This window comes from Salmo salar, chromosome ssa23 (assembly GCF_905237065.1).
Source record: "Salmo salar chromosome ssa23, Ssal_v3.1, whole genome shotgun sequence".
NCBI lineage: Eukaryota > Metazoa > Chordata > Actinopteri > Salmoniformes > Salmonidae > Salmo > Salmo salar.
In genome coordinates, this window is record NC_059464.1 from 23647017 (window position 1) to 23674506 (window position 27490).

At 42.0% G+C, this 27490-nt stretch overlaps 1 protein-coding gene across 1 annotated transcript; it reads right to left on the reverse strand.

Moving 5' to 3' along the window:
* Window positions 1-1151: 1151 nt before the first annotated feature.
* Window positions 1152-25518, reverse strand: LOC106584281 (glycosaminoglycan xylosylkinase). The gene is made up of 9 exons (XM_014169348.2): window positions 25233-25518; window positions 5940-6270; window positions 5610-5857; window positions 5352-5438; window positions 5124-5233; window positions 4748-4919; window positions 2362-2553; window positions 1522-1581; window positions 1152-1407 (listed from the first exon to the last, which is right to left on the reverse strand). Exons 2-9 carry the CDS (start codon window positions 6066-6068, stop codon window positions 1176-1178), a joined length of 1230 nt encoding a protein of 409 aa, XP_014024823.1. The 5' UTR covers window positions 6069-6270; window positions 25233-25518; the 3' UTR covers window positions 1152-1175.
* Between the last annotated feature and the right edge of the window lie 1972 nt (window positions 25519-27490).

A 27490-nucleotide genomic window follows, 5' to 3' on the forward strand; every position in this document is an offset into this window, starting at 1 on the left:
ATCCAGAATCTCCTCATTGCCGGCAATCAAAATGTGTTTACATGTGTATTTCAAACTATGTTGGGGTAAAAATCTGAGTATAATGCTGGTATGGATGTCAACCCCAATACATGTTCATATCATTGTTACCAATCAACTGCATTACACTTCAAAAAAGACAGACTGGCCAGATGAACCCAGGTGAAGGCTATGATCCCTTATTGATGTAATTTGTTAAATCCACTTTAGAATCATTGTAAATTAAGGAGAGACAGGTTAAAGAAGCCTTGAGACATGGATTGTGTATGTGTGCCATTCAGAGGCTGAAAGGCCCCAAAAATGATATATGTGCCCTTGAACGGGGTATGGTAGTAGGTGCCAGGCGCACCGGTTTGTGTGTCAAAAACTGCAACGCTGTTGGAACACTTGACACCTTGTAGAGTCCATGCCTGACGAATTGAGGCTGTTCTGAGGGCAAAAATAAGGGGGTGCAACTCAATATTAGGAAGATGTTCCTAATGTTTTCTACATTCAGTGTACATCATGAGAGAATTGACGAATATCCACTGTTAGATCAGATTTTTTGAATGGGCACCAATGACAGTGTCCCTCTTCTATCCCCCACGGTCTGCGTTCCATTGATCTCTTTATGGCATGTATAAAGAATCTCTATTGAAAGTGCTTTTAGTCCAGGAACAGGAAATGGGTCTGAGAAACAGGGGCAGGAACTAGTGCAATATGTGGAATAGCATCTGTAGTCCCTGGTGAGACTGCTCACATCGAGCAGATGTGAAATGGCAGCCAATTCCCTCTCTATACAGTGCACTACTTTTGGAGCCTTCTGCATTATACAGGGAATAGGATGCCATTTTGGATACAGACACCTGTTTGTCAGTCACAATCAGACTTACCCCAAAATCCCCCTCCTGCCCCCCATGGTCAGTTAGCCAGTCTCTCTCGCCACTGTCTGTCCAGTGGATTGTGTCCAGATTGGGGGGGGGGGTGTTATGGACCTGTGAGCGACCCCCCCCCCCCCTTTCTGGGGGGCCGTGAGAGGAGGGGTTTATCATCCAGCTCCTCCTCCCATGGCTCAACCCTCTCTCCCTCGAGGCGAGACAGGTTATCCTTTCTCTCCTCCCTCCCTCCCTCCCTCCCTCCCTCCCTCCCTCCCTCCCTCCCCCTCTCTCCTGTCCTTTCTAGGGGTGTGGCAGGATCATGCGGTCCTCTATCAGTGTGTTGTCGGGGCCCAGCGACTCCACACACTGCTGGATGGTTGCTATGACACCAGACAGCCGTCTGTCCAGGGCAGCCAGGTGGGGCTCGGCCAGGACAGGGTTAATGGGATCAAAGGTCAGGGCCTGTCTTAGGGCTGAACTCAGAGCCCCAGCTCTCAGCAGGTTCAACCTGTTCCACGTAGACACACGCACCCTGACGGGAGAGGGAGGAACAGAAGGAGAGTAAGAGAGAACTGCTCATAAACACTAGAAATGGGTTGTGATTCCTTTGAGGAAATGCTGGTATTTTCAGTGTGTGTCTACTCACATGCAACACTGATATAGAGGGGCCAGAATGCTTCTTTCATCCAGAGCTGCATTCCCAAAACTGCAAACAACAAAACACCATAGAAACTGTCTTCAGATGCCTTAATATCTCAAGGCCATGATACTGTTAAATAGTCATCCCTAGCCGGCTAACACCCGGTTACTCAACCCTACACCTTAGAGGCTGCTACCCTATATACATAGACATGGAATCACTGGTCACTTTTAATAATGTTTACATACTGCTTTACTCATCTGTATATACTGTATTCTATTCTACTGTATTTTAGTTAATGCCAGTCCGACATGGCTTGTTCTAATATTTATATATTTCTTAATGCCATTATTTTACTTTTAGATTTGTATATTGTTAGATATGACTTCACTGTTGGAGCTAGGAACACAAGCATTTCGCTACACACGCAAAACATCTACTAAATATGTGTATGTGACCAATAAAATTTGATTTGACAAGTTTTAAACCCTGACACACTTTCATAACACACACATTCTAGCACAGTGTTTCCCAACCCTGGTCCTCCAGTTCCCCCAACAGTACACATTATTGTAACCCTGGACAAGCACACCTGATTAAACTTGTCATCAAGCCCTCAATGAGTTGAATGAGGTGTGTTTGTCCAGGGCTACAATGAAACTGTGTACTGTTGGGGGTACTGGAGGACCAGGGTTGGGGAAACACTGCTCTATTTCACACTTAGCTCAGCAGATCAATCAACAGGGACAGAGGTAAAAGAGGAGTGGACTGGGGGATGGAGTTAGAGAGAGGTGAAAGGAGTTGCCAGCTTAGTCAGCATGTCTAGAGTTTCTTTGTGTTCTTCACCTCTTGGCGTTATCCAGCAGGATGAGCATGCTGGCTCCTCCGTCGTCTTGGAAACTCTCATAGTGGTGTCGGTCGGCGTTGCCGATGAGGTAATCAAAGATGGCTGTGTCTATGACGTCCAGCAGTCTGGGACCGGCGTCGTACGGCGGCATCTTCTTCACCGCATCACAGTAGCTCTCATCATACTCCCACCTACACACACAGTTAAAGCATTTAGTTTTTTACTTTTCCTGTTTAAAAGAGAAGTATAAGCAGAGTAATGTAAACACACTAACACTTACATATTTGTAATTTAGCAACTTACAGGATCAATAAGTACCATCGGTAGATTTTTCACCTAATCAACTTGGGGATTTGAACCAGCGACCTTTCAGTTACTGGCCCAACGCTCTTAACCGCTAGGCTACTTGACGCCCTCTTAAAAATAATCAAACCCTTTTTTCCCAATTTCGTCTAAAATGACATACCCAAATCTAACTGCCTGTAGCTCAGGACCTGAAGCAAGGATATGCATATTCTTGATACCATTTGAAAGCAAACACTTTGGAGTTTGTGGAAATGTGAAATTAATGTAGGAGAATATAACACATTAGATCTGATAAAAGATAATACAAACAGAAAAACGTGACGCATGGCAATACTGGACAAAATGTTAGGTGCCGAATTGGTCAATTGATACATTTTCAAGCACATAACTATAGAGAACATACAAAAATGATATGGTAATACAAAATGTAAGTTTACACACTCCCAGGAATGTCATACATAATGGATCATTAGTTTATACACTAACTTTCACTCATCTAGATGGCCAGGTGGGGTGGGTGTGGAGCCAGAGACAGCAGGGGTTCAAACTGTAGAACCCAGTTCCTACATTTGAATATAAAAATGTATTTTATCAAACAAAACTATGCTACATTGTATCTCTGGGACCCTCAGGATGACAAATCAGAAAAAGATTACTGAATGTAAGTACATTATTTACCTTCAGAGGTGAATGTTTCAAACCAGTTGCCGTGATAAGTTTTTGTTGTTGTTGCGTACTCTCCTCAAACAATAGCATGGTATTATTTCACTAATAGCTACTGTAAATTGGACAGTGCAGTTAGATAAACAAGAATGTAAGGTTTCTGCCCATTTAAGACATGTCTATGTCTTGGAAAGTTTGCTGTTACTTACAACAGTCATGCTAATCATATTAGCGCACGTTAGCTCAACCGTCCCGGTATAGGGACACCGATCCCGTAAAGGTTTTAAAGGAGAAGTTATTTTTTACAACCAAATCTCTGTTTTGGATGTAAATTGCATGTTATAGAAATGTCCTTTTTTGTGATTTCAGTTGTTTTTGAGAAACTTACACCAAATAGCAAATCACTTCCTCATCGTCGTTGTGTAGTATGGAGGTCCTGAAAAAACATGAATAAAGGCTCCAAAAACAGCCAAATACGTCCTTTTAGAAACAGAAAACTAGATCTTTTAAATGCTGTACACATGAAATTGTTCCAATCCGAACTTTAACCGCAAAGTTATATTCCATTTGTGCGACTTGAGCCGTTTCCCATATCCAGCTGTTCCATTCTCCATGTAGCCTGCTGCTACAGGTGCCTAAATAAAGGAAACACCAACATAGTGTCTTAATAAGGATTTGGGCCACCAAAAGCTGCCAGGACAGCTTCAATGCGCCTTGGCATTGATTCTACAAGTATTTGGAACTTCCTGTGTGGAAGCACCCCATGCTTCCAATATACTTTATATACTCAAAATACTTTGTATATTTACTCACAGTATTTTGTCAGTTACCTGAAGAATGGATTTAGAGGTATCATTCGAGTCACAGCAAAATGGAATACAATGTTGTGGACTGACACTATTTCATGTGTACAACATCTAAAGACCTGCATCACTATACTGAGAGCTTTGCCGTTTCAAAAAATACGTATTTGGATGTTTTTTTAAAGTCTTTGTTCATGTTTTTTCAAAGCCCCCATACTACACAATGACAATGAGGAAGTGATTTGCTGTTGGGGTAAGTTTCTCAAACTACTGAAATCACAAAAAAGGTGCATGGACCCTTCTATAACTTGAGATTTACATGAGTTGTAAAAAAATAAAATAACTTCTCTTAAGGGTAAAAAAATATGTTTTGAGCAAAATAGTGTTTTTTAGAAAACTGCAAACTTCAAGGAGTAGGGCATTGAAGGAGTTGGTCTGATGTGATGTCATTGGCCTCCCCCCTTGCTTGAGGAACAAGGCAACTTGTGCCATGTCATGAGGATACCTGGACCACCTATTTAGATTTTTTGTTAAGTAAATCGGGTATTAAATGAGGTGAAAAGGAGACTGGAGTAGGACTTTAACAAATAAGCACAAATGCACACACCCCTACCTGGCCAGTTTGCCCTCCCTGTAGGTGCGTCCCCAGGGGTGTCTGTGTTTCTGGAGAGGCCAGACGTCTGGCAGCCAGAGAGTTACTGATCCCTCCATCATCTCTCCCTCCGCACACGCCGGTTCACTCTCTCTACAGTAGTAACACTTCCCATAGAAACAACTATTATTACCTGGAGAGAGAGGAAGGGCCAGAGACAAAGAGAAGGGAGAGAAAATGGTTAACCATTTCCATTTAGAGAGAGATCCAGCCCACTGCTGCTTGAACCCAGACACACAATGTTATCTTATCAACTTTATAGGGAGTTGTACGTCTATAAGCAAACATTATGGGTGGGACTGAAAACAGCCCTCTAGTGTGTGTGTGTGTGTCTCACCCTGCATTAGAAAGGTACTGAGTAGCTGGTCCGTAGCGACAGGTTTGATCTCAGTCCTCAGGTTGACAAACCTCCCGACCACTAGGGGTGCTCTTCTGAAACCCAGGATCCTACAGCAGACAGATACACAGGACAGACAGTCACGTACCACTAGCAACACCAGTATCCAGATGGCCAAAACTAAAAGGTATATATTTGAATGCATTAGGTCGATACGTGTGTGCGTACCTGTCCAGGTGAAAAGCTGCCACCTCTGCATTGTGTCTGTCATAACCTGCATAAGGCTCTCCTTCTACCACATAGCCTCTACTATACCTGGAAAAAGAATGAGAGAAATGGAGGGGGAGGGCGTGACTGAGAGAGTTATCCTCTTACGTAAGACACAGAATAAAAGCACTGTGTCTAATCTGACCCAAACAAAAACCGTACAACTCCGCAGAAGAGAACCAGAGGACAATGTGTGTGTGTGTATTCTACCCCTCTCACCTCTTGGGTTTGAAGACCACCTTCTGCCCCCCGTCCAGTATTAGTAGAGCTTTGAGCTGGGTGCCCTTGTAGCCCACATCTGCCCGCTCCACCCTGGCAGTGCCCAGCGCGGTGAGGACGGCTGACAGCTCGGGGGTCTCCTCAGGGTACACCTCCCTGGGGCCCACCCACTGGTTTGCCACCTCCCATGGAGACTGGAGGGTGTGTGTTAGCCGGTCACCGCGTGAGAGAGACAGACCTGCCTCCATCTGGGAACACAGACTTCCACATTAATGCTCACAAGTGCACACGCGGATATCAACATTGACACACACACACAGACAGCCGTACCTTGCGGAAGGCTCGGAGGTCTCGTCGGCTGGCTGCGGACCCCTCTCCTCCATCCAGCAGAAAGAGTTTGGCCAGCCCCAACAGGAGTAGCACGGCAACCAGCAACACCACGCGCTGTTTCAACTTCATCTCCTTGGCAACCTCAGCCACCACCCCTGAGCCCTGTGTGTGTGTCTCTCTCCCCCCCCTCTCACCCCTGGAGCATGGCACCTGCCTCCCCCTCCAGTCGCCTCTCTCTCACACACACTATTCAGTGGGGAAGGAGGTATGGCTCACTGTCTCACCACCAGACCCACAGCGAGCCCTGGTCCCTAATTTATCAGCAACCACCCTGTAGAGAGAGTAGGGGAGGACAGAGAGGACATTAGTGATGAAAAACAGTTTGATATAAATACAAAATCAGTTTGATTATAAATCCAAAAATGTAGACAGACCTACAGACAGAAACAGAAGGAGCCTAGATGCCCCAGGCCCGCAAGGCAGGAACATGATAGACAGGAGCATGACAAAGTAATGTACTATTATTGGGCTCAGTAACATATTAGAGTTGTTATCTATGTGTCATTGTGGCTTAGAGACACACCCATACCTGGCAAACCTGACCGACTCCTGGTTCCACATCCTGGGTGTTAAACCACCCCTTTACTGACAGCATCAAACCCTGCCAAACCTACTGTTTGTTCTCCCACTCTCTTTTTTAGAATAGGTAAAGGATCCATCCATCCCTGAGGTCCTGGGCTGGCATGGTTACACATGGTCTGCGGTTGTGAGGCCAGTTAGATGCACTGCCAAATTCTCTAAAACAACGTTGGAGGTGGCTTATGGTAGAGAAATTAGCAACAGCTCTGGTGGACATTGCTGCAGTCAGCATGCCAAATACATTCTCCCTCAAAATGTGAGACATCTGTGGCATTGTATTGTGTGACAAAATGTAACATTTTAGAGTGGCCTTTTGTCCCCAGCACAAGGTGCACCTGTGTAATGATCATTCTGTTTAATCAGCTTCTTGAAATGCCACACCTGTCAGGTGGATGGATTATCTTGGCAAATGAGAAATGCTCACTAACAGGGATGTAAAACAAATGTGCACAAAATGTGAGAGAAATAAGCTTTTCTGTGTGTTTATATGTTGCGTCTATATTTTTGTTAAGTATCAGTCAGTACTTGTAAAAATGTCCATTCTTTAATGCTTACCTTGTACCTGTTTTTCCTATTTAACTGCACACTATACTTTGGGTGCTGATATCCATAGTAATTTAAAAAAATCTATATATAATTTTACGCTACCTCTGACAAGGGAGCCGTTTGTTAGTTAACGGAGAATGAGATTTCCTGACGACTCAGTCTAATACCGCTGCTCTATCACTACATACATTCATTGTGGAGAATACATTTTAGCGGGCGAAGTGGATGGGTAACCGGGCAAAGAAAGAGCAGCCCGCACAACAGATCTTTTTTGGTTTTGGTAGGGGAACCTATAGAACGCAATTTTATCAAAAACTGGATGTTAATCTTTCCCTTTCAAGACGATTCGATACGTATCCATCTATCTATATACATGGGCTCCGACACCATACGGTTCAGTTTGAAACAATTCAGTGCACTAACATGTAGGTACCTGACCTGAGCCATCAAGAGACTAGACATCTACCACCCCACTACGTCTCACAGAAATCACCATCACTCACTAATGAACTTGTCATTGTTGCAGATGATGTGTTTGAGCTAGTAATGTATCAATTTACAAATCAGCTATGACATAGCCAATGAACATATAGGATAACTTTGGATTTCACCCCCATTTCAAAATCAAATGGTTTTGACCGTTTGGAAGTTTAGTGAGCTTCTTTTCTTCTCCCGCTTTGGCCATGCAGTGTGCCTCGCACAAGTGATTCCTTGTTATGAAATTATCAATTTTACCCTGTGTATCTAAAAATGACCATGTACACTGACTGTTTAAAGCAAAACTACCAAAACTATTGCTGATTGTAAAGAATTCCCCCTCCAGGATGTTAGGCTAAATTAAAACCTGTTTACCTAATTTGGCTGGTGCCATGTTGTCTAGGTCTCTCCCATCCTTACCCCTCTTAGTCAACATGTGAGAGATCATTAGATTGCAGCCCAGCCAATCAGGAAGTAGCCATGTGCCTCATCCCTGCCCATACCCCCAGGATGCTTCTGGTTTGTGAATGGACAGTCAGCCCAGACCATGCTCTCACAAGGGTATAAGTAAATCCCCTCTCAGACAGTCTTTTTCCGTCCCAGTGTAATTCCTTGTGAGAGCTTGGTTGAATTTATGGGTTTGGGTTGCATGAAAGAATACGTTTATTATTTGTTCTTATTGCTGTCATTGTTGCACTGTGTGCTAGTATAGCTGGTGTTGCTTAGTTTCTCCATCTCACTACTATTGTGTTAATAGCTACTTATATTATAGTCAGTAACAATTAGCCAGTACTTCCTATCTATTTGTTATCCATTTCATACAGTCCTTTGTTATTGCTTGTTACTATGTAATAGCCTGCCATTCCCCTGTTGCAGTGTATTTATACTAGAGGTCGACCAATTAATCGGAATGGCCGATTAATTAGGGCCGATTTCAAGTTTTCATAACAATCGTAAATCTGTATTTTTGGCCGCCGATTTGGCCGAATTTGTAAAAAAATGTAAACACCTTTATTTAAACATAAATGCCTTTCTTAAAATCAATACACAAGTATATATTTTTAAACCTGCATATTTAGTTAATATTGCCTGCTAACATGAATTTCTTTTAACTAGGGAAAATGTGTCACTTCTCTTGCAGAGTCAGAGTCTATGCAGCAGCCTGGCTCGTTGCGAACTGTAAAGACTATTTCTTCCTAACAAAGACAGCCGACTTCGCCAAACGGGGGATGATTTAACAAAAACGCATTTGCGAGAAAAGCACAATCGTTGCACGACTGTACCTAACCATAAACATCAATGCCTTTCTTAAAATCAATACACAGAAGTATATATTTTTAAACCTGCATATTTAGCTAAAAGAAATCCAGGTTAGCAGGCAATAATAACCAGGTGAAATTGTGTCACTTCTCTTGCGTTCATTGCACGCAGAGTCAGGGTATATGCAACAGTTTGGGCCGCCTGGCTCGTTGCGAACTAATTTGCCAGAATTTTACGTAATTATGACATTGAAGGTTGTTCAATGTAACAGCAATATTTAGACTTAGGGATGCCACCCATTAGATAAAATACGGAACGGTTCCGTATTTCACTGAAAGAATAAATGTTTTGTTTTTGAGATGATAGTTTCCGGATTTGACCATATTAATGACCTAAGGCTCGTATTTCTGTGTGTTATTATATTATAATTAAGTCTATGATTTGATAGAGCAGTCTGACTGAGTGATGGTAGGCAGCAGCAGGCTTGTAAGCATTCATTCAAACAGCACTTTCGTGCGTTTTGCCAGCAGCTCTTCGCTGTGCTTCAAGCATTGCGCTGTTTATGACTTCAAGCCTATCAACTCCCAAGATTAAGCTAGTGTAACCGATGTGAAATGGCTAGCTAGTTAGCGGGGTGCGCGCTAATAGTGTTTCAAACGTCACTCGCTCTGAGACTTGGAGTAGTTGTTCCCCTTGCTCTGCATGGGTAACGCTGCTTCAAGGGTGGCTGTTGACGATGTGTTCCTGGTTCAAGCCCAGGTAGGAGCGAGGAAAGGGACAGAAGCTATACTGTGACACGTTCATTTCACATTACATTTTAGTGCCTATAAGAACATCCAATAGTCAAAGGTATATGAAATACAAATCGTATAGAGAGAAATGGTCCTATAATTCCTATAATAACTACAACCTAAAACTTCTTACCTGGGAATATTGAAGACTTTGTTAAAAGGAACCACCAGCTTTCATATGTTGTCATGTTCTGAGCAAGGAACTTAAACGTTAGCTTTCTTACATGGCACATATTGCACTTTTACTTTCTTCTCCAACACTTTGTTTTTGCATTATTTAAACCAAATTGAAAATGTTTCATTATTTATTTGAGGCTAAATTGATTTTATTGATGTATTATATAAAGTTAAAATAAGTGTTCATTCAGTATTGGTGTATTGTTGTAAATTTTTTATTTTTTTTTATTTTTATTTTTTATTTTTAAATCAGCCGATTAATCGGTATCGGCTTTTTTGGGTCCTCCAATAATCGGTATCGGCGTTGAAAAATCATAATCGGCCGACCTCTAATTTATACAGTCCCGTTACTCTCCGTTATTGTTACTGCTATTGTCATCCATTCATAGTATTCTATTCAGTGCCACTTCTTCCATTATTATATCCATTACATGTATATTGTAGTTATTGTATTTATCATAGCTTCATTCCATGTTTCTATTCTGTTATAGACCTATACTCAGCTGTAATAGGTCAATAAAGTAATATGTTTGGAATACTCTGGAGGTTGCCTTGCCTCTCTAATAGGAGATGGGCCTGTGGCTTTACTGATACCTATTTATTATGGAGGTTCTACCTCACAAATGTGTGGCTTACTGATCATGATATATGGCAACCTCCAGACATCCTGCAGAGGACCTGACATCCAGGCAATGTTTGGTCCGGAGCAGGAGGCCTCGAGTACCTGAGGGACTATGTTACCAGTTATCCCCCAGCCAGTGATACCCCCCGAGCCGCAGCGCCATCACATTTGGATTATACCTACACCCCGGGACAGGCAGGGGCTTCCGCGATGTCACCTCCACCTGTGGAATAGTATTCGGCACCAGGTGGGGCTGCTTCCCCAACAATCCAGCGAGTGGATTATACTCCTAAATTGGAGTGCCAGGGAGTTGCAGCGCCGTGGACGTCGCTGACTATGTATGAATTACAGGAAGCATGTTTTGCCAATATCGAGCAGAGTATAGAGGGTCTGATTTGCCTATTGCAACAACAGACCAGATCCCAGGCTTCCTCCAATCAGGAGAGCCGTCTCCGACAGGTTGCAGTGGAGGATATAGGACGGTCTTATGCAGTTCAGCAGCAGGAAGCTGCCTCTCTTCTAACGGTTGCTACTGAGACCGAGCAGGGACACGTCATGTTCCTAGCCCAGCTGGTCATCAGGACCTGCCTGCTATAGAGACTGAGCCCACACCGGATATCATTCCCAGTTCCCTCTCCACTGCTGTGGAGACCTTAGCCAGGCGGCACTCTGTACTGCGCAGCAGCGGCATCAGAGCCTCAGGGGGCCTCCCTTTTTCTCAGCAGTGGGGTGGCATAACTCTCTACACCACCCACTGGCACACGAACAGTCTTAGCCTCAAGAATGTCCACTGCCATATGGTCTTGTTTAGAGCAGGTCACAAGGTTCTCATTTCTGTAGAGAGGAGTGTCCATCTGCCACAGTCTCTCCACATGCCTGTATAGATCCACTGGAGGAGAGGCAGTGGTAGTTAACACGCAGGTAGTGTCCTTAACACTGGGCCATGTAAGCCTTGCAGCTGCGCAAATGGTCAACCACAACTGGTACAGGGTGAGTTGTCTGTCATCCTGAATGCACCCTCCATCAGAGTGGGAGATGCCCAGGCGCTGGAGGACTTTGCTTTATCAGTGGGAGGCCTGGTGGGTATGCTAAACAAGCTCCTTTGCGGGTCCCATGTGGACAGCCTACCGGGATCTCTTAGCTGAGCACTGTTTTCCCAAGGGAATACTGCAAGATGGAGGCCCACAGACATACACACACAAACGTTGCTGATTGGCTGGTGAGGAAGGAGGCAGTGATGCAGGTAGCTAGGAAAGCCACTGACCACTACTCCACGGAGAGGCCTGCAGAACGCACGGAGCAGAGAGCAGCACCCTCTCTCTCTCTCTGGTGTGCACCAGGTCACGATAGAGCATAAGCCTAATGGACCTAACAAAGGACAGACCAGGGTTAATGACAGCCTTTTTGCCCCTTTTGTGATTCTAAGGATCACTACTTCAAAGAACTGCACCGACTTTCCCAAGTTGAATACGGCACAGAGGTCCTCCTGGGTCCAACAGAAGGGCAGGTGTCTCAGATGCAGATGGAGACACAAAGACAGTGAATGTACACTAATGAAGCCCTGTGGCACATGTGGGGAGATAGAGCAGCTTGTCTGTGATGGATTCATCCCAGCCTATGTGCGGCAGTCCTGGGAGCAGGAACTACTTCACCTGATGGCTATAACCATGCCACGGTGCTACACACCAACCGGTGTTGACTAAAGCAATTGTACACAAGAGGGCGTGCTAAAATACTTTTTTAGCACGGCTGTGCTGCGGTCATAGGTACGAGGTTGCCGAGCACCGTAGATCAGCACAGCCGTGATAAAAAAGTAGTTGTGTACAATACATTTTCTACAATGGGTTAGCAATTCAATAAAACCATTTTTAAAAATAAATGTATTCATATGCTACTATTTCATTCCTCAATGAAAATATAGGCCTTGTCCCGACATCTATGGTTGCTAGCCAAGCCGGCTGGCCGTTCATTCTATCAATGCCACTCCAACATTGCTCGTCCTAATATTGATTTATTTATTTATTTATTAATTCCATTGTTTTACTTTTTGATTTGTGTATTGTTAGATACTAAGGCAATGTTGGAGCTAGGAACACAAGCATTTCGCTACACCCGCAATAACATCTGCTAAATATGGGTATGTGACCAATAAAATTGTATTTTATATATCCATGAAAATTATGATGATCCATGATTTTGACTGGCTGACAAAAGTTCATTCAATCGGTTAGGTTGCTAGACTCGACAGCCGAAGTGTTTTTATTATATATCTATGGACGCGACCCAGTCGTTCGTTCTATATGTTTCATTGCCATGCTGGCTGGCAATGCTCTTATCCCTTGCTTGCTAGCTAGCCAACTACAGCTAACACAGTCACGTCAAACCGTGCAGCTAGAATAACAGCAAAGTAGCTGCATTTCATTTATCTGAACCTGTTTTTCTATTGACATTTCTTTGTGTGTGTGATCAAATTTCAATAATGAAACAATGTTGCAAATGTCTAGAGAAAGGATGGCAATGTTTGTGCAAACCAAATGTTAAGATAGAAGCATAGGGAACTAATGTCTAGATGCTTTTTACAGTGGAAATCATGTTAATGAATTGACTGGCTGGGCTGATGACACACTGAATGTGCAGCAATATCTGATATGGAACAGAAAACCAAATGCCCATTTTTGCATCATACACTTACCGGCACTGAACACTTTTTATCTTTTTAGGTTAGGCATAAGGTTAAGGTTTAAAATCAGATTTGAAGAAACTAAATTGTAGAAACAGGCAGGGTTTATGACTGTGGTAACTAACGTTAGTGACGACCCTACTTTGTGAACTGCTAGTGGCATTTAGAATCGGTTAGACTAGGCTATTACCCCCCTAAACAGACAGGTTCCACTCTGACAATATGCAAAAACATTAGTTTGATAAAGACAAAGAGCGTATATCCATCAGAATCATTAACCATTGGCCTACTCACAAAACAGATGTACTGGGCATAATTCATTCCCATGCAGTGTTCATTATAGAATTGTTAATCCATTAATAAAATTCAAAAGGAACAGGCTTAATAAACGAAATTGAGCGTCTGTATATAGGGTTTTATTTTATTTTTATTATCTTTCAACTTGCCAAATTATCACTCTTTGAGAATAACTGTTCCAGATGCAATATTTTTCTCCCAGTGTCCTTTGGAAAGCAGACAACCAGGTTTTCCACTAGGGTTTTGCCTGTGCTTAGCTTTAATCCATTTATTTTCATCCAAAGAAACTCCCTAGTCCTTTCCGATGACAAGCATACCCATAACATGATGCAGCCACCACCATGCTTGAAAATATGAAAAGTGGTACTCAGTGATGTGTTGTATTGGATTTGCCTCAAACATAATGCTTTGTACTCAGGACATAAAGTACATTTCTTTGCCACATTTTTTGCAGTTTTACTTTAGTGCCTTATTACAAACAGGATGCATGTTCTGGAATATTTGTATTCTGTACAGACTTCATTTCACTGTCATTTAGGTTAGTATTGTGGAGTAACTAAAATGTTGATCCATCCTCAGTAATTAAACTCTGTTTTAAAGCCTCATAGTGAAATCCCTGAGCGGTTTCCTTCCTCTCCGGCAACTGAGTTAGGAAGAGCGCCTGTATCTTTGTAGTGACTGGCTGTACAGTGTATTGATACACCATCCAAAGGGTAATTAATAATTTCACCATGCTCTTTGCAAGGCATTGGAAAACCTCCCTGGTCTTTGTGGTTGAATCTGTATTTGAAATTCACTGCTCGACTGAGGGACATTATTATTGCAACTTATTATGCGACTTGTTAAGCATGTTAACTCCTGAAGTTATTTAGGCTTGCCATAACAAAGGGGTTAAAGGCAAGATATTTAAGCTTTTAATTAATTTGTAAACATTTCTAAAAACAAAATTCCACTTTGACATTATGGGGTATAGTGTTTAGGCCAGTGACAATCTCAATTTAATCCATTTTAAATTCAAGCTGTAACACAAGATGTGGAATAAGTCAAGGGGTATGAATACTTTCTGAAGGCACTAACTGTGTTGACAGTCATTGATCTACAAGTAATTTTGCATGGCGAACAACCCTATGGAATTTGCTAGGTTATTGTTATCTATCGATGAATCGTTAGACCCCTATTGATTCCAGCTCCCACTGAAAATTATAACAAATCAGGACAAGCACAGGTACACATTAACCATTAAATAATGGATATTTATAAAAAGTATCGTGGGGTGGTGCACGTTGGAAGTTGCTAACTTCCTATTCCATTGGAACACAGTGGATTATGCGGCGCAATTTGATTTGATCAAAAACGACATATCAGCACCCAAAGAATAGTACACAGTTAGATAGGACAAAGATGGGTACAAGGCAAGCATTAAATAATGGCAATTATTACAAGTATCGACTGATAGTAGTGACTGCTGTTGGCGGTACACTCTGATGGACGCCGTAACAATTTCATTCAGACATTATGGACTTGCCTAATAATTCAGACGTAGATACCAATTATTGGCATATAGTTAAACAAAGCACTGTAAAATCGTGGGAATTTTCCTTACAAGCCAGAATAAATTTACATTTGAACTTCCTGTACTGGTCGTCTGTGCTGTTGATTCTTCATCTGCTCGAAATTTGAGGCAAAATATCCACAGGAAAGTATTTGTTTTAGGGCTACCCCTACTAAATAAAATTCTTGGTCGACCGAGATTCGTCCTGTTCTTTCGACCAATCGATTGGTCAAAATGTTTAAACTTATTTTTCCATATATACACACACCCTATGTGTTTGAATAAAATCAACTATATATGCACTGAGCTTGTCTGATGCTTTAAGCATAGTTTGATTAAATAATTAAGACACACAAGACTCAAGAAAAAGCCCGATGCTCACTGTGTTATAAAGAGTGACTGGCACACTGTCTCTCTCTCCTACCTATTGCAGCGAAAAGGCACCACAGCAAGTGTTTATTGCGCTGTCCGTGCTGAAGCTGCAACATCATGTCAGCCATTTCATTTCTTACTGAAAAGTTGTTACCAAAATCCCTAATTTAGGAAAAAACCTTCCCTATTCTCTCAACCTGTGCTCTCTTTATTTGAAACATGTGACCAATAGGGCCTGACCTATAACTTATCATAATCACAATAAATTGGTTATTAAACTCAGAATACAGTAACACGTAACAGCAAAATGGATGCGGAGGACGTGAATTTTTTTTTTGAAATGGGTGAATGTTTACTGGTTGCTCAGGAGGGAAAGGGGAAGTCAGATCTGTGGAAAACATTTGACTTAGTTGTGTAAACTACTGGAGATAAAGAAAAAGGAGGGTATAGGAGCAAGCGTCGCTTGAGTATTATGTATGCCAAATAGTTGCTGTTAAATTACAATATTATACTTTTTTGTAAACATTGGGAACAGTGTACCAGAGTCTGCTCTAACGGCCTACAGCTCGATGGTGGTTATACAAGCCTACTATACAAAGAGCACTAATGATAATGACATTACTTATTATAATGATGAACATAATAATAATAATAATTATAATAACAAGAAGGAGAAAAAGGAGGGTATAGGAGTGAGAGCTGTGTGCATAGTGTGTGACAAACTGGTGCTGTTAGATTACAAAATTATTTTTCTGCCTGTTTGGAACAGTGTAAACAACACTGAACAAATGATATGTAATACCAGTCTGTTGTAAAAAAAATATATATGTAAAGCCTTTATTATAGCAAATCAAAGACTAAAAACAGCCAAATCTGTGAAATTGCTTTATCCGACACTTTGCCGTTGCATGCTCAAACAGGCAACAGAAACAAGATCTGTCTTATTTTTGTATGTATACAGTACCAGTCAAAAGTTTGGACTCACCTACTCATTCCAGGGTTTTTCTTTATTTTTACTATTTTCTACAATGTAGAATAATATTTAAGACATTACAACTATGAAATAACACATATGGAATCATGTATTTTCAAAAAAAAGTGTTCAACAAATCAAAATAAATGTTATATTTGAGATTCTTCAAAGTAGCCACCCTTTGCATTCTCTCAAACAGCTTCATGAGGTAGTCACCTGGAACACATTTCAATTAAAAGATGTTAGTTTGTGTAATTTCTTTCCTTCTTAATGCGTTTGAGCCAATCAGTTGTGTTGTGACAAGGTATGGGAGGTATAGAGAAGATAGCTCTATCTGGTTAAAGACCAAGTCCATATTATGGCAAGAACAGCTCAACTAAGCAAAGAGAAACGACAGTCCATCATTACTTTAAGACATGAAGACCAGTCAATCCAGAAAATTGTAAGAATTTTGAACGTTTCTTCAAGTGTAGTCGCAAAAACCATCAAGTGCTATGATGAAACTAGCTCTCAGGAGGACCGCCACAGGAATGGAAGACCCAGAGTTACCTCTGCTGCAGAGGATAAGTTCATTAGAGCTACCAGCCTCAGAATTTGCAGCTCAAATAAATGCTTCAGAGTTCAAGTAACAGACACATCTCAACATCAACTGTTCAGGGGAGACTGCGTGAATCAGGCCTTCATGGTCAAATTGACGCAAAGAAACCACTACTAAAGGACACCAATAATAAGAAGAGACTTGCTTGGGCCAAGAAACACGAGCAATGGACATTAGACTGGTGGAAATCTGACCTTTGGTTTGATGAGTCTAAATTTGAGGTTTTTGGTTCCAACCTCTGTGTCTTTGTGAGACACAGAGTAGGTGAACAGATGGTATGTGTGGTTCCCACCGTGAAGCATGGAGATGGTGTGGGGGTGCTTTGCTGGTGACACTGTCTGATTTATTTAGAATTCAAGGCACAGCATTCTGCAGCGATACGCCATGCCATCTGGTTTGCACTTAGTGGGACTATCATTTGTTTTTCAACAGGACAATGACCCAACACACCTCCAGGCTCTGTAAGGGCTATTTGACCAAGAAGGAGAGTGATGGAGTGCTGCATCAGATGACCTGGCTTCCATAAATCACCCGACCTCAACCCAAGTGAGATGGTTTGGGATGAGTTGGACCGCAGAGTGAAGGAAAAGCAGTCAACAAGTGCTCAGCATGTAGGAATTCCTTCAAGACTGTTGGAAAAGCATTCCTTATGAAGCTGGTTGAGAGAATGCAAAGAGTGTGCAAAGCTTTCATCAAGGAAAAGGGTGGCTACTTTTAAGAAACTAAAATATTTTGGGATTTGTTTAACACTTTTTTGGTTACTAGATGATTCCATGTGTTATTTCATATTTGATGTCTTCACTATTATTCCACAATGTAAAATAAAAACCTTGAATGAGTAGCTGTCAAATGTTGACTGGTACTGTATATGGAGTGTTTATAAAGCCAGGCACATTTAACAGTTAACCTATTGATTATATACCTAATTAAGTTGGTTTCCTCTCGCCTCAATTTTCTTAGACAATTGGGCTAAGGCTGCTTCCTCATCTCTGCTGCCTCCACTGCATTGTTCTCAATATGCTGGTTAACTTTGCTATTACGCACATAGCCAATTCTACTGCGCACTGAAGATTGTTTCAGAATCGTATTTCAGACCATATCCAATGTGGGAGGAAGTGCATGTTATAAAATAGATTTATTAGTGTTGCACCATTATTTTTATATAATATAATCATATACAATTTCAATATCACGTCTTAGAGTGATGGACTGTGCCATCCCCGTGGCCTCAGCAATGGATTAGTCCACTGAGACAGAGGCTTATCAGACAGGTGTCTTGTGCACGGTGAAAAATAAAAATTGCAACTGCTAGACTAAATAAATCTTGGTCGACGAACAGCCTAATCGACCAAACAATCAACCAGTCGACTAAATGGGGCCCTAATTGATTTACCCGACTGATTTGAGAGCGGGTACTAAAGTTGACATTTCTGGCACATGTGCAAACCCATGTAAACACCTGTTAGTAAGCATGCATCACGTGCATGTATACTGAACAAAAATATAAATGCAACATGTAATATGTTGGTCCCATGTTTCATGAGCTGAAATAAAAGATCCCAGAAATGTTCCATACACCCAAAAAGCTTATTTCTCTCAAATTGTGCGCAAATTTGTTTACATCACTGTTAGTGAGCATTTCTCTTTTGACAAGAGAATCCATCCACCTGACAGGTGTGGCATCAAGAAGCTGATTGAACAGCATGATCATTACACAGGTGCATCTTGTGCTTGGGACAATAAAAGGCCACTAAAATGTTACGTTTTGTCACAATGCCATAGAAGTCTCAAGTTTTGAGGGAGCATTCAATTGGCATGCTGACTGCAGGAATACACACAACAGCTGTTGCCAGAGAAATGAATGCTAATTTCTCTACCATAAGCCGCCTCCAACGCTGTTTTAGAGAATTTGGCAGTACGCCCAACCGGTCTCAAAACCGCAGACCACGTGTAACCATGCCTGCCCAGGATCTCCACATCCGGCTTCGTCACCTGCGGGATGGTCTGAGACGAGCCACCCGGTTAGCTGATGAAACTGTGGGTTTGCACAACCAAAAAAGGTCTCCTCAAACTGTCAGAAACCATCTCAGTGAAGCTCATCTGCATGCTCGTTGTCCTCACTGGGGTCTTGACCTGACAGCAGTTCGGTGTCAAAACTGACTTCAGTGGGTAAATGCTCACCTTCGATGGCACTGGCAAGCTGGAGAAATGTGCACTTCACGGATGAAACCTGGTTTCAACTGTACCAGGAAGATGGCAGAAAGAGTGTAGGGCGGCGTATGGGCGAGTGGTTTGCAGATGTCAACGTTGTGAACAGAGTGCCCCATGGTGGCGGTGGGGTTATGGTATGGGCAGAGATACTGTGACTAGATCCTGAGGCCCATTGGAGTGCCATTCATCCGCTGCCTTAACCTCATCTTTCAGTATGATAATGCACCGCCACATGTCGCAAGTATCTGTACACTATTCCTGGAAGCTGAAAATTAGCCAGTTCTTCCAGGGCCTGCATACTCACCAGACATGTCGCCCATTGAGCATGTTTGGGATGCTCTGGATTGATGTGAACGGCAGATTGTTCCAGTTCCCGCCAATATCCAGAAACTTCGCACAGTCATTGAAGAGTGGGACAACATTCCACAGGCCACAATCAACAGCCTGATTAACTCCATGCAAAGGAGATGCGCTGCATGAGGCAAATGGTGGTCACACCAGATACGGACTGGTTTTCTGATCCACTCCCCTTATATTTTTGTTCAGTGTACTTCCGTCTTGATTACCAAACACATAGACACCCGTTTAGAAGAAGTCGGTTTAATAATAATTTCCTGTGTTCATTGTCTCATATCAACTAGCTGAAGGAACACCACGGACAATCGGTAGAGTAAGTTCAAATATAATTTTATTCAACATTCGTGATAGACAAGGGACGTTTGTTTTTTGTTCCTATGTAAATATGTGTGGCGTTGCCTCCACAATTGAAGGCATTGCCACGTTTCGTGACTAACTGGACACGAGTTAAATTGTTTTGCTAGGCCTCTCTGACTCTCATACAGTCAGGCTTAGCTCTCTAGAATTGAAGGGTATATAGCTACCCAGTCCTTGAGTTCTCAATCAAAGCCCTATGGATGACTGCTGGATCAATGAACTACAATACGAATGTTCAGTTTTGGAACGTTAATAATCCTCCCTAGCGATACGGTTTTGGAAACCTTTGGAACTTAGCTTTCACATCAGCTAGAAATAATACTTCAAATACAAATAATATACTTACTGTACGCAGTTTAGCAAAGTTGCATCCTGGTTGCACCCAGCAGAATTTTCAATAACATGAGGTTTGAAACTTCCTCCCCAGTTATACCTCATTGGGAAGAATCTCAATTGGTTTCCTTGATTCCTAGCTTTCTCTCTCCTCACCTTCTCAAAACCCATTGGAGGAGAAGGTTAGAGGGCCCTTCCTCCAATGGATTTTGAGAAGGAGGCGAGGAGATAAAGGAAACCAATTGAGATTCTTCCTTGGAGACATTTTGAAGCGGAAATTGGAGGGGAGGAAGTGCACACTGGTTGGACGCTGTGTCCTTGAAAATATAGCCGGGTGCAACTTTTGTATTTGGAAAATCTATTTCCAGTTTATATGAAAGTTCCAATTGTTTCCAAAACTGTATGACGTGTGTGGCATATTTGCGAAGACAGAACATTTGGGCAGCAAAGGGCCATCTCAAATCAAATCAATGTTTATTTGTCACGTGCGGCGAATACAACAGGTGTAGACCTTACAGTGAAATGCTTACTTACAGGCTCTAACCAACAGTGCAAAAAAGGTATTAGGTGAACAATAGGTAAGTAAAGAAATAAAAACAACAGTAAAAAAGAGAGTGAAAAATCTTCCTCACAAGGCTAAAGGTGATGTTCAATGGCTCAATGTAATGAAATGGAATTTGAGTCATCATGAATAAGGGTAAAGTCAGGCTCAGCTGAGATGGATGTATTGATCGGTAGGTAATGGGTGTTTTCACGACGAAGATATTGATCAGATTTCATGTCCATAGATGGGGGTTGTGATATTTGGGGCAAATAGGCAAAATACCTACAAATCAATTGGCCTGTATAACAATGGATATGCCATCTTCAGTAACATAAGCATACTGCAACTGTACTCAACTATTTAAGCTCTCCACAACTCAAAAAAGGACAGATTGCCCAGCTAATGACGTGAGCACCATGTCCTTGCCATAATATGTCAAAGTGACACTGTCAGAATCATCATAGCCCAAAAACTTTTCCAAAACAGGTTTTTGTGTGACAGTCAGCTGGAATAAGCATAATCAACAACAGCGATCATGCTTTCTTCAAATGAAAAGGACTCACTTGTGAGCTTCAATTAGGAAGCCCAACATATGGGTCATTCTTGGGCTGGGGTAATATATATTTTTTTTTAATTACCCCACAACATTAAGTACATATTAAATCTTGAAAACATTCCCACTTCAGGCATTAAAGCCCTTTTATTAGTGTCCATTTCTGTCTGATATGGACACTATTTATCTCCAACCCCGTCACAGACAATATGGAAGTTGTCTGAATATGATTATAAAAGATACTTGTTAGAAAATCAACATTTACCTAATGCTCATGTGTCCCCCAAACCAATTAAATTATTATAATATAAAATGTAAAATCTCAGAATTTTGCTATATTAAACCCTGAAATAGACAGTGTCAGTGGGATCATTTAAATTTAAAAAATACTTTCAATTCAACATTTTAACATAAATCTAATATTTTTGGGATTGTCCTTAACATTTCAGACGACTGAGCTCAGAAAACATTCAATTCATATTTATTCGTCTTTGCCATTTTATTTAACAAATATTGTCATGTGACGGGGTTGAGACTAGGGTGACGGTTGAATACTGTAACAGGGTTGAAGAGACATTGGTTTCCATATAAACTAGTTTAGTTTACTATCAAAATCCCTCCAAGATTTAGCCCAAACATTTAATTTCATTGTATTCAACCATGTAATAAGGACATTAGATATATTTAGAATAATCTGGGTTTTATTAACCAAACTGCAGTAAATATCAAAACAAATAAAAACATCAGGCATTAGGGTAATTAATAACATTCAACAGGTTTCATAAGAAAAGTTCAAACTGTAGGAACATTTTCCAGGGGCATTTAGAATGCTAGAACAGCTGTAACTACAGCACTAGTGTCAGCATGACTACCCTTCTCAGGAGCACCATATTCATTAATTAATTCATGGTCTGGCCCACACATCTCTCTCAACCTCTGTGGTGGGATGTCACACGCTGTGGGGGTGGAATCATCAAGGACTTCATCAAACTGACATCAGTGGATGTCATCTCGTTAAGGCCAGAAAAATCTGTTAGGTCCTACACGATGCATACATTTCACTTGTTCACACATTTTTATCCGTGCCGAGGATGATGCCTGGATAAACGTCATCGTATTCCACTACACACCACTGCCCAAGAAGACCTGGATTTTGTCCACAGGTTGTGGATTTTCCTCATTGGCTGGCTGTTCTGGAGCAGCCAGGACCTTCTGCCTGAAACTGAAGTGCTGTGTGTTAAAGCATGTACAGCGTAGGTCCTTCTTTGTTGAACAATGGCAGCTGACATCAGCTCACCAGGAGCAAGGGTGATGACCTGATCTGGACTTTGTGGAGGAGTGGTCAAGTTCCTCGGTGCTCCTTTCCTCTCCTTGCTTCTTATGTATGCTGTTCTCCACTGTTTACGCTTCTGACGCTGGTCTCTCTCACTGAAATCACTGATCTTTTTCCCTGCCTTAACATTTCTTTTCCATTTCTGACGCTCTCTCTAAAGGTATTGTTCCCTTTTTTCTAGGTCAGCATTTTGACGTGCTCGACACTGCCTTTGTCTTTCTGCTGTTGATGTGGCTGCCATCATTCCCTAGACGTTTCAATGGATAACGTATATATTCTAAGAATCTTTGATTTAACAAGTATACATTATAATCCTTGAGTAATTTAGGATCTAGAGCGACTTAAAGGAACAACTGTAGTTAAGAACCTTTCCCAACTCTCCTACCACCTGCCTTAACATATATTTTTGTTCACATGGAATACATTACAGCATGTTTCATAAGTGAATATAAATAATGTATAATATATTGAATAATTAATTTGTTTAGACGCAATAATCATAAAGTAAATAACTCAACCCTGTCACAGGTTTACAACCCCATTACAATGAAACATGACGGGGTTGAGTTTTTTGGTTCAAAATGGCCTCATGTGGTGAAGGACAGGATCATATGGTGGTGCGCATGAAATTAATAGATTGTATATTTTTATGGGTTAAAGTATAATTTTGAAAGTACTAGTTTTCCATCATTATTTCATGTAACGGGTTTGAGTTGGTCAGCTCGACGACCCCCACCTGACTTAAAAAAAAAAAAAAATACAGATATAAAAGAATGTGATTACTTGCCTGTTTCTGTACCATGCAGTTGACGACAACAACCACTGCAACCTGTATGCTCTAGTGGGCTGGCCCTCGCTACATATTCGTCGCCAGACCCACTGGCTCCAGGTCATCTATAAGTCCTTGCTAGGTTAAGCTCCGCCTTATCACAGGTCACTGGTCACCATAACAACACCCACCCGTAGCACGCGCTCCAGCAGGTATATCTCACTGGTCATCCCTAAAGCCAACACCCACTTTGGCCGCCTTTCCTTCCAGTTCTCTGCTGCCAATGACTGGAACGAATTGCAAAAATCGCTGTAGTTGGAGACTTATATTTCCCTCACTAACTTTAAGCATCAGCTATCTGAGCAGCTTACCGATCGCTGCAGCTGTACATAGCCAATCTGTAAATAGCCCACCCAACTACTTACCTCATCCCCATACTGTTTTAAAAAAATTTTGCACACCAGTATTTCTACTTGCACATCATCATCTGCACATCTATCACTTCAGTGTTAATTTGCTAAATTGTAATTACTTCGCTACTATGGCCTATTTATTGCCTTACCTCTTTACGCCATTTACACATACTGTATATAGATTTTTCTATTGTGTTATTGACTGTGCTTTTGTTCATCCTATGTGTAACTCTGTGTTGTTGTTTCTGTCGCACTGCTTTGCTTTATCTTGGCCAGGTCGCAGTTATAAATGAGAACTTGTTCTCAACTGGCTTACCTGGTTAAATAAAGGTGAAAAAAAAGAATGATGTCACTTCCTGTTAATGACGGTGCATAAGGGTGGACTGACACTTGGCGGAGTTTGGTTGGTGTGATGGGGTTGTGTAGACTGAGGGTAAATTGTGTGATTTTATTCAATTGTACTTTCGCAACAAAAACACATATGTTTGCATTAATGGCGTGCACATTTTAATATTCATTTCCCAAGTAAAAATTAGGTGAAACGAAATAATTTTTATAATAAAGTTTAAATTAATTATATATTTACATTCATTATGCTGGACATTTCAATTTATATACAACATCTTTTAACATTTCATTTTGGTGACCCAATACTTGAAATAAAGTCAGAGGGACTGAAATATTACCCGAGCCCAAAAATGACCCACATACACATGAAACTGAACCAGAATCTGGTTATACAGATCAGAAGACGTTGATATGATTCGCCATACCAACGCCTCCTGTGCCAGATTCTGGTTCACATGAAACCGTCTTGTTGAAAATGAATGAAAAATGCATACCAGTAACTGAGGACAACCCGTGAAATGACGTTAGCTGGCTAAGTTAAACATCTGTCTAGCGGTGGCCACGCAGGCAGGAATGACTCGAGCTGCCTTCCACACAATCGGTCTTTCATGGGACCAACAACATTGCTATTTCCAACCAACCGGCTAGCTAGCCAAAGGCCCACACAAAGACAATAACGTTACAGTATGGTTTAGAAACTGGCCCACAGCTAGGTAGACATATACTCTGTAGCTAGCGACGTAGCCCATACTAGACGTTAACTACCTTTAATACCTTGGCTTGGGTTCTCGATTGCATCTAACGTTAGCAAGCTCCAGCAATGCAGCAACTTACAGTACTAACGTAGCTACTGTACCTAGCTAACGTTATTTATAGTGAGAGCTGACGAACTGCATCGATATTTTCCACATCAAAGCTTGCGTAGATTGCTGACGAGCTAGCTAGTACTGTACCTACAGTACCTAGCGAGTCAACTAACATCAGTCATTATCAAACATTTATGAATATGATTAATATAGGCTAGCTAGCTTGCCAACGTTAATTGTAAAGATGTGCCTTTAGTTAGTTGGTAAGTCTGATGAATGGCTTACCTTTCACGATTACCGCTAACGTTACTGGATGTCAAACGACGACAATGCACCAGTCAGTGTGTGCATGGTAGTTTGTGTGGAACTGTGTATTCACCAATAGGCTGTCAAAAAGGGATAATTTCTCCATCCCTTTGCTCTCCTTTCCTTCGATTCCTCCTACCTCGGCGTTTACACTTCCGAAACATTTCCTCAAGCACGCCGCCACCTAAATCTTAAAGAGACCAGGACCTATTTAATTGTAGACAATGTATTCAACATAATGGTGTTTATTAATGTCAGGTTTCGATTTAGACACCGGGTAGCGCTGTTGTATTATAATTATGCAGTCATCGCTATGCATTTATCACATAAGTAATGCACGTCACTGCATAACCTTCATTTCGATATGGACCTAGACATAGGCCTACTTCTCTAGGGAGAGTCTCCCAGTAAAATTGGTTCCAGTTCAATAAATCCTGCACACCTGGGTTGAAGAGAGGTCTGTGTGTGTGCATGGTGGTGTGCGTGTAAACCATGCATCACTGTAAATGTGACCCATTATAGCATAAAGATATCAAATCTTAGTCACATTTGCCAAATACAACAAGACCTTACAGTGAAATGCATACTTACGAGACTTGGCGCTCAGGCACCGCTTGCCGTCCTGTAGCAGAGAGAACAGTCTATGACTAGGGTGGCTGGAGTCTTTGACAATTTTTCGGTCATTCCTCTGACACTGGTATAGAGGTCCTGGATGGCAGAAAGCTTGGCCCCAGTGATGTACTGGGCTGTTCGCGCAACACTCTGTAGCGCCTTGCGGTCAGAGGCCGAGCAGTTGCCATACCAGGCAGTGATGCAACCAGTCAGGATGCTCTCGATGGTGCAGCTGTAGAACCTTTTGAGGATCTCAGGACCCATGCCAAATCTTTTCAGTCTCCTGAGGGGGAAATAGGGTTTTGTCATGCCCTCTTCGACTGTCTTGGTGTGCTTAGACCATGTTAGTTTGTTGGTGTTATGGACACCAAGGAACTTGAAGCTCTCAACCTGCTCCACTGCAGCCCCATCGATGAGAATGGGGCTCGGTCCTTTTTTTCCAGTAGTCCACAATAATCTCCTTTGTCTTGATCACAGAGGGAGAAGTTGTTGTCCTGGCACCACACGGCCAGGTCTCTGACCACCTCCCTATAGGCTGTCTCATCGTTGTCGGTGATCAGGCCTACCACTGTTGTCATCGGCAAATTTAATGATGGTGTTGGAGTTGTGCCTGGCTGTGCAGTCATGAGTGAACAGAGTAGTCAATGAATAGCATTTTCACATAGGTGTTCCTTTTGTCCAGGTGGGAAAAGGCAGTTTGGAGTGCAATAGAGATTGCATCATCTGTGCATCTGTTGGGGCAGTATGCAAATTAGGTGGGTCTAGGGTTTCTGGGATAATGGTGTTGATGTGAGGCATGACCAGCCTTTCAAAGCACTTCATGTCTACAGACGTGGGTGCTACGGGTCGGTAGTAATTTAGGCAGGTTACCTTAGTGTTCTTGGGCACAGGCACTATGGTAGTCTGCTTAAAACATGTTGGTATTACAGACTCGGACAGGGAGAGGTTGAAAATGTCAGTGAAGATACTTGCCTGTAATCCGTCTGGCCCTGCGGCCTTGTGAATGTTGACCTGTTTAAAGGTCTTACTCACATCGGCTGCGGAGAGCGTGATCACAGTCTTCCGGAACAGCTGGTGCTCTCATGCATGTTTCAGTGTTATTTGCCTCGAAGCGAGCATAGAAGTCATTTAACTCGTGTTACTGGGCAGCTCTCGGCTGTGCTTCCCTTTGTAGTCTAACGGTTTGCAAGCCCTGACACATTCGACGAGCGTCAGAGCCGGCGTAGTACGATTCGATCTTAGTCCTGTATTGACCCTTTGCCTGTTTGATGGTTCGTCGGAGGGCATAGCGGGATTTCTTATAAGCTTCCAGGTTAGAGTCCCGCTCCTTGAAAGCAGCAGTTCCATCCTTTAGCTCAGTGTGGATGCTGCCTGTAATCCTTGGTTTCTGGTTTGGGTATGTTTGTATGGTCACTGTGGAGACGTCATCGATGCACTTGTTGATATGACGTACTTCTCAATACCGTCGGAGGAATCCCGGAACATATTCCAGTCCGTGCTATCAAAACAGTCCTGTAGCTTAGCATCTGCTTCATCTGACCACTTTTTTTATTGATCTAGTCACTGGTCTTTCCTGCTGTCATTTTTGCTTGTAAGCAGGAATCAGGAGGATAGAATTATGGTCA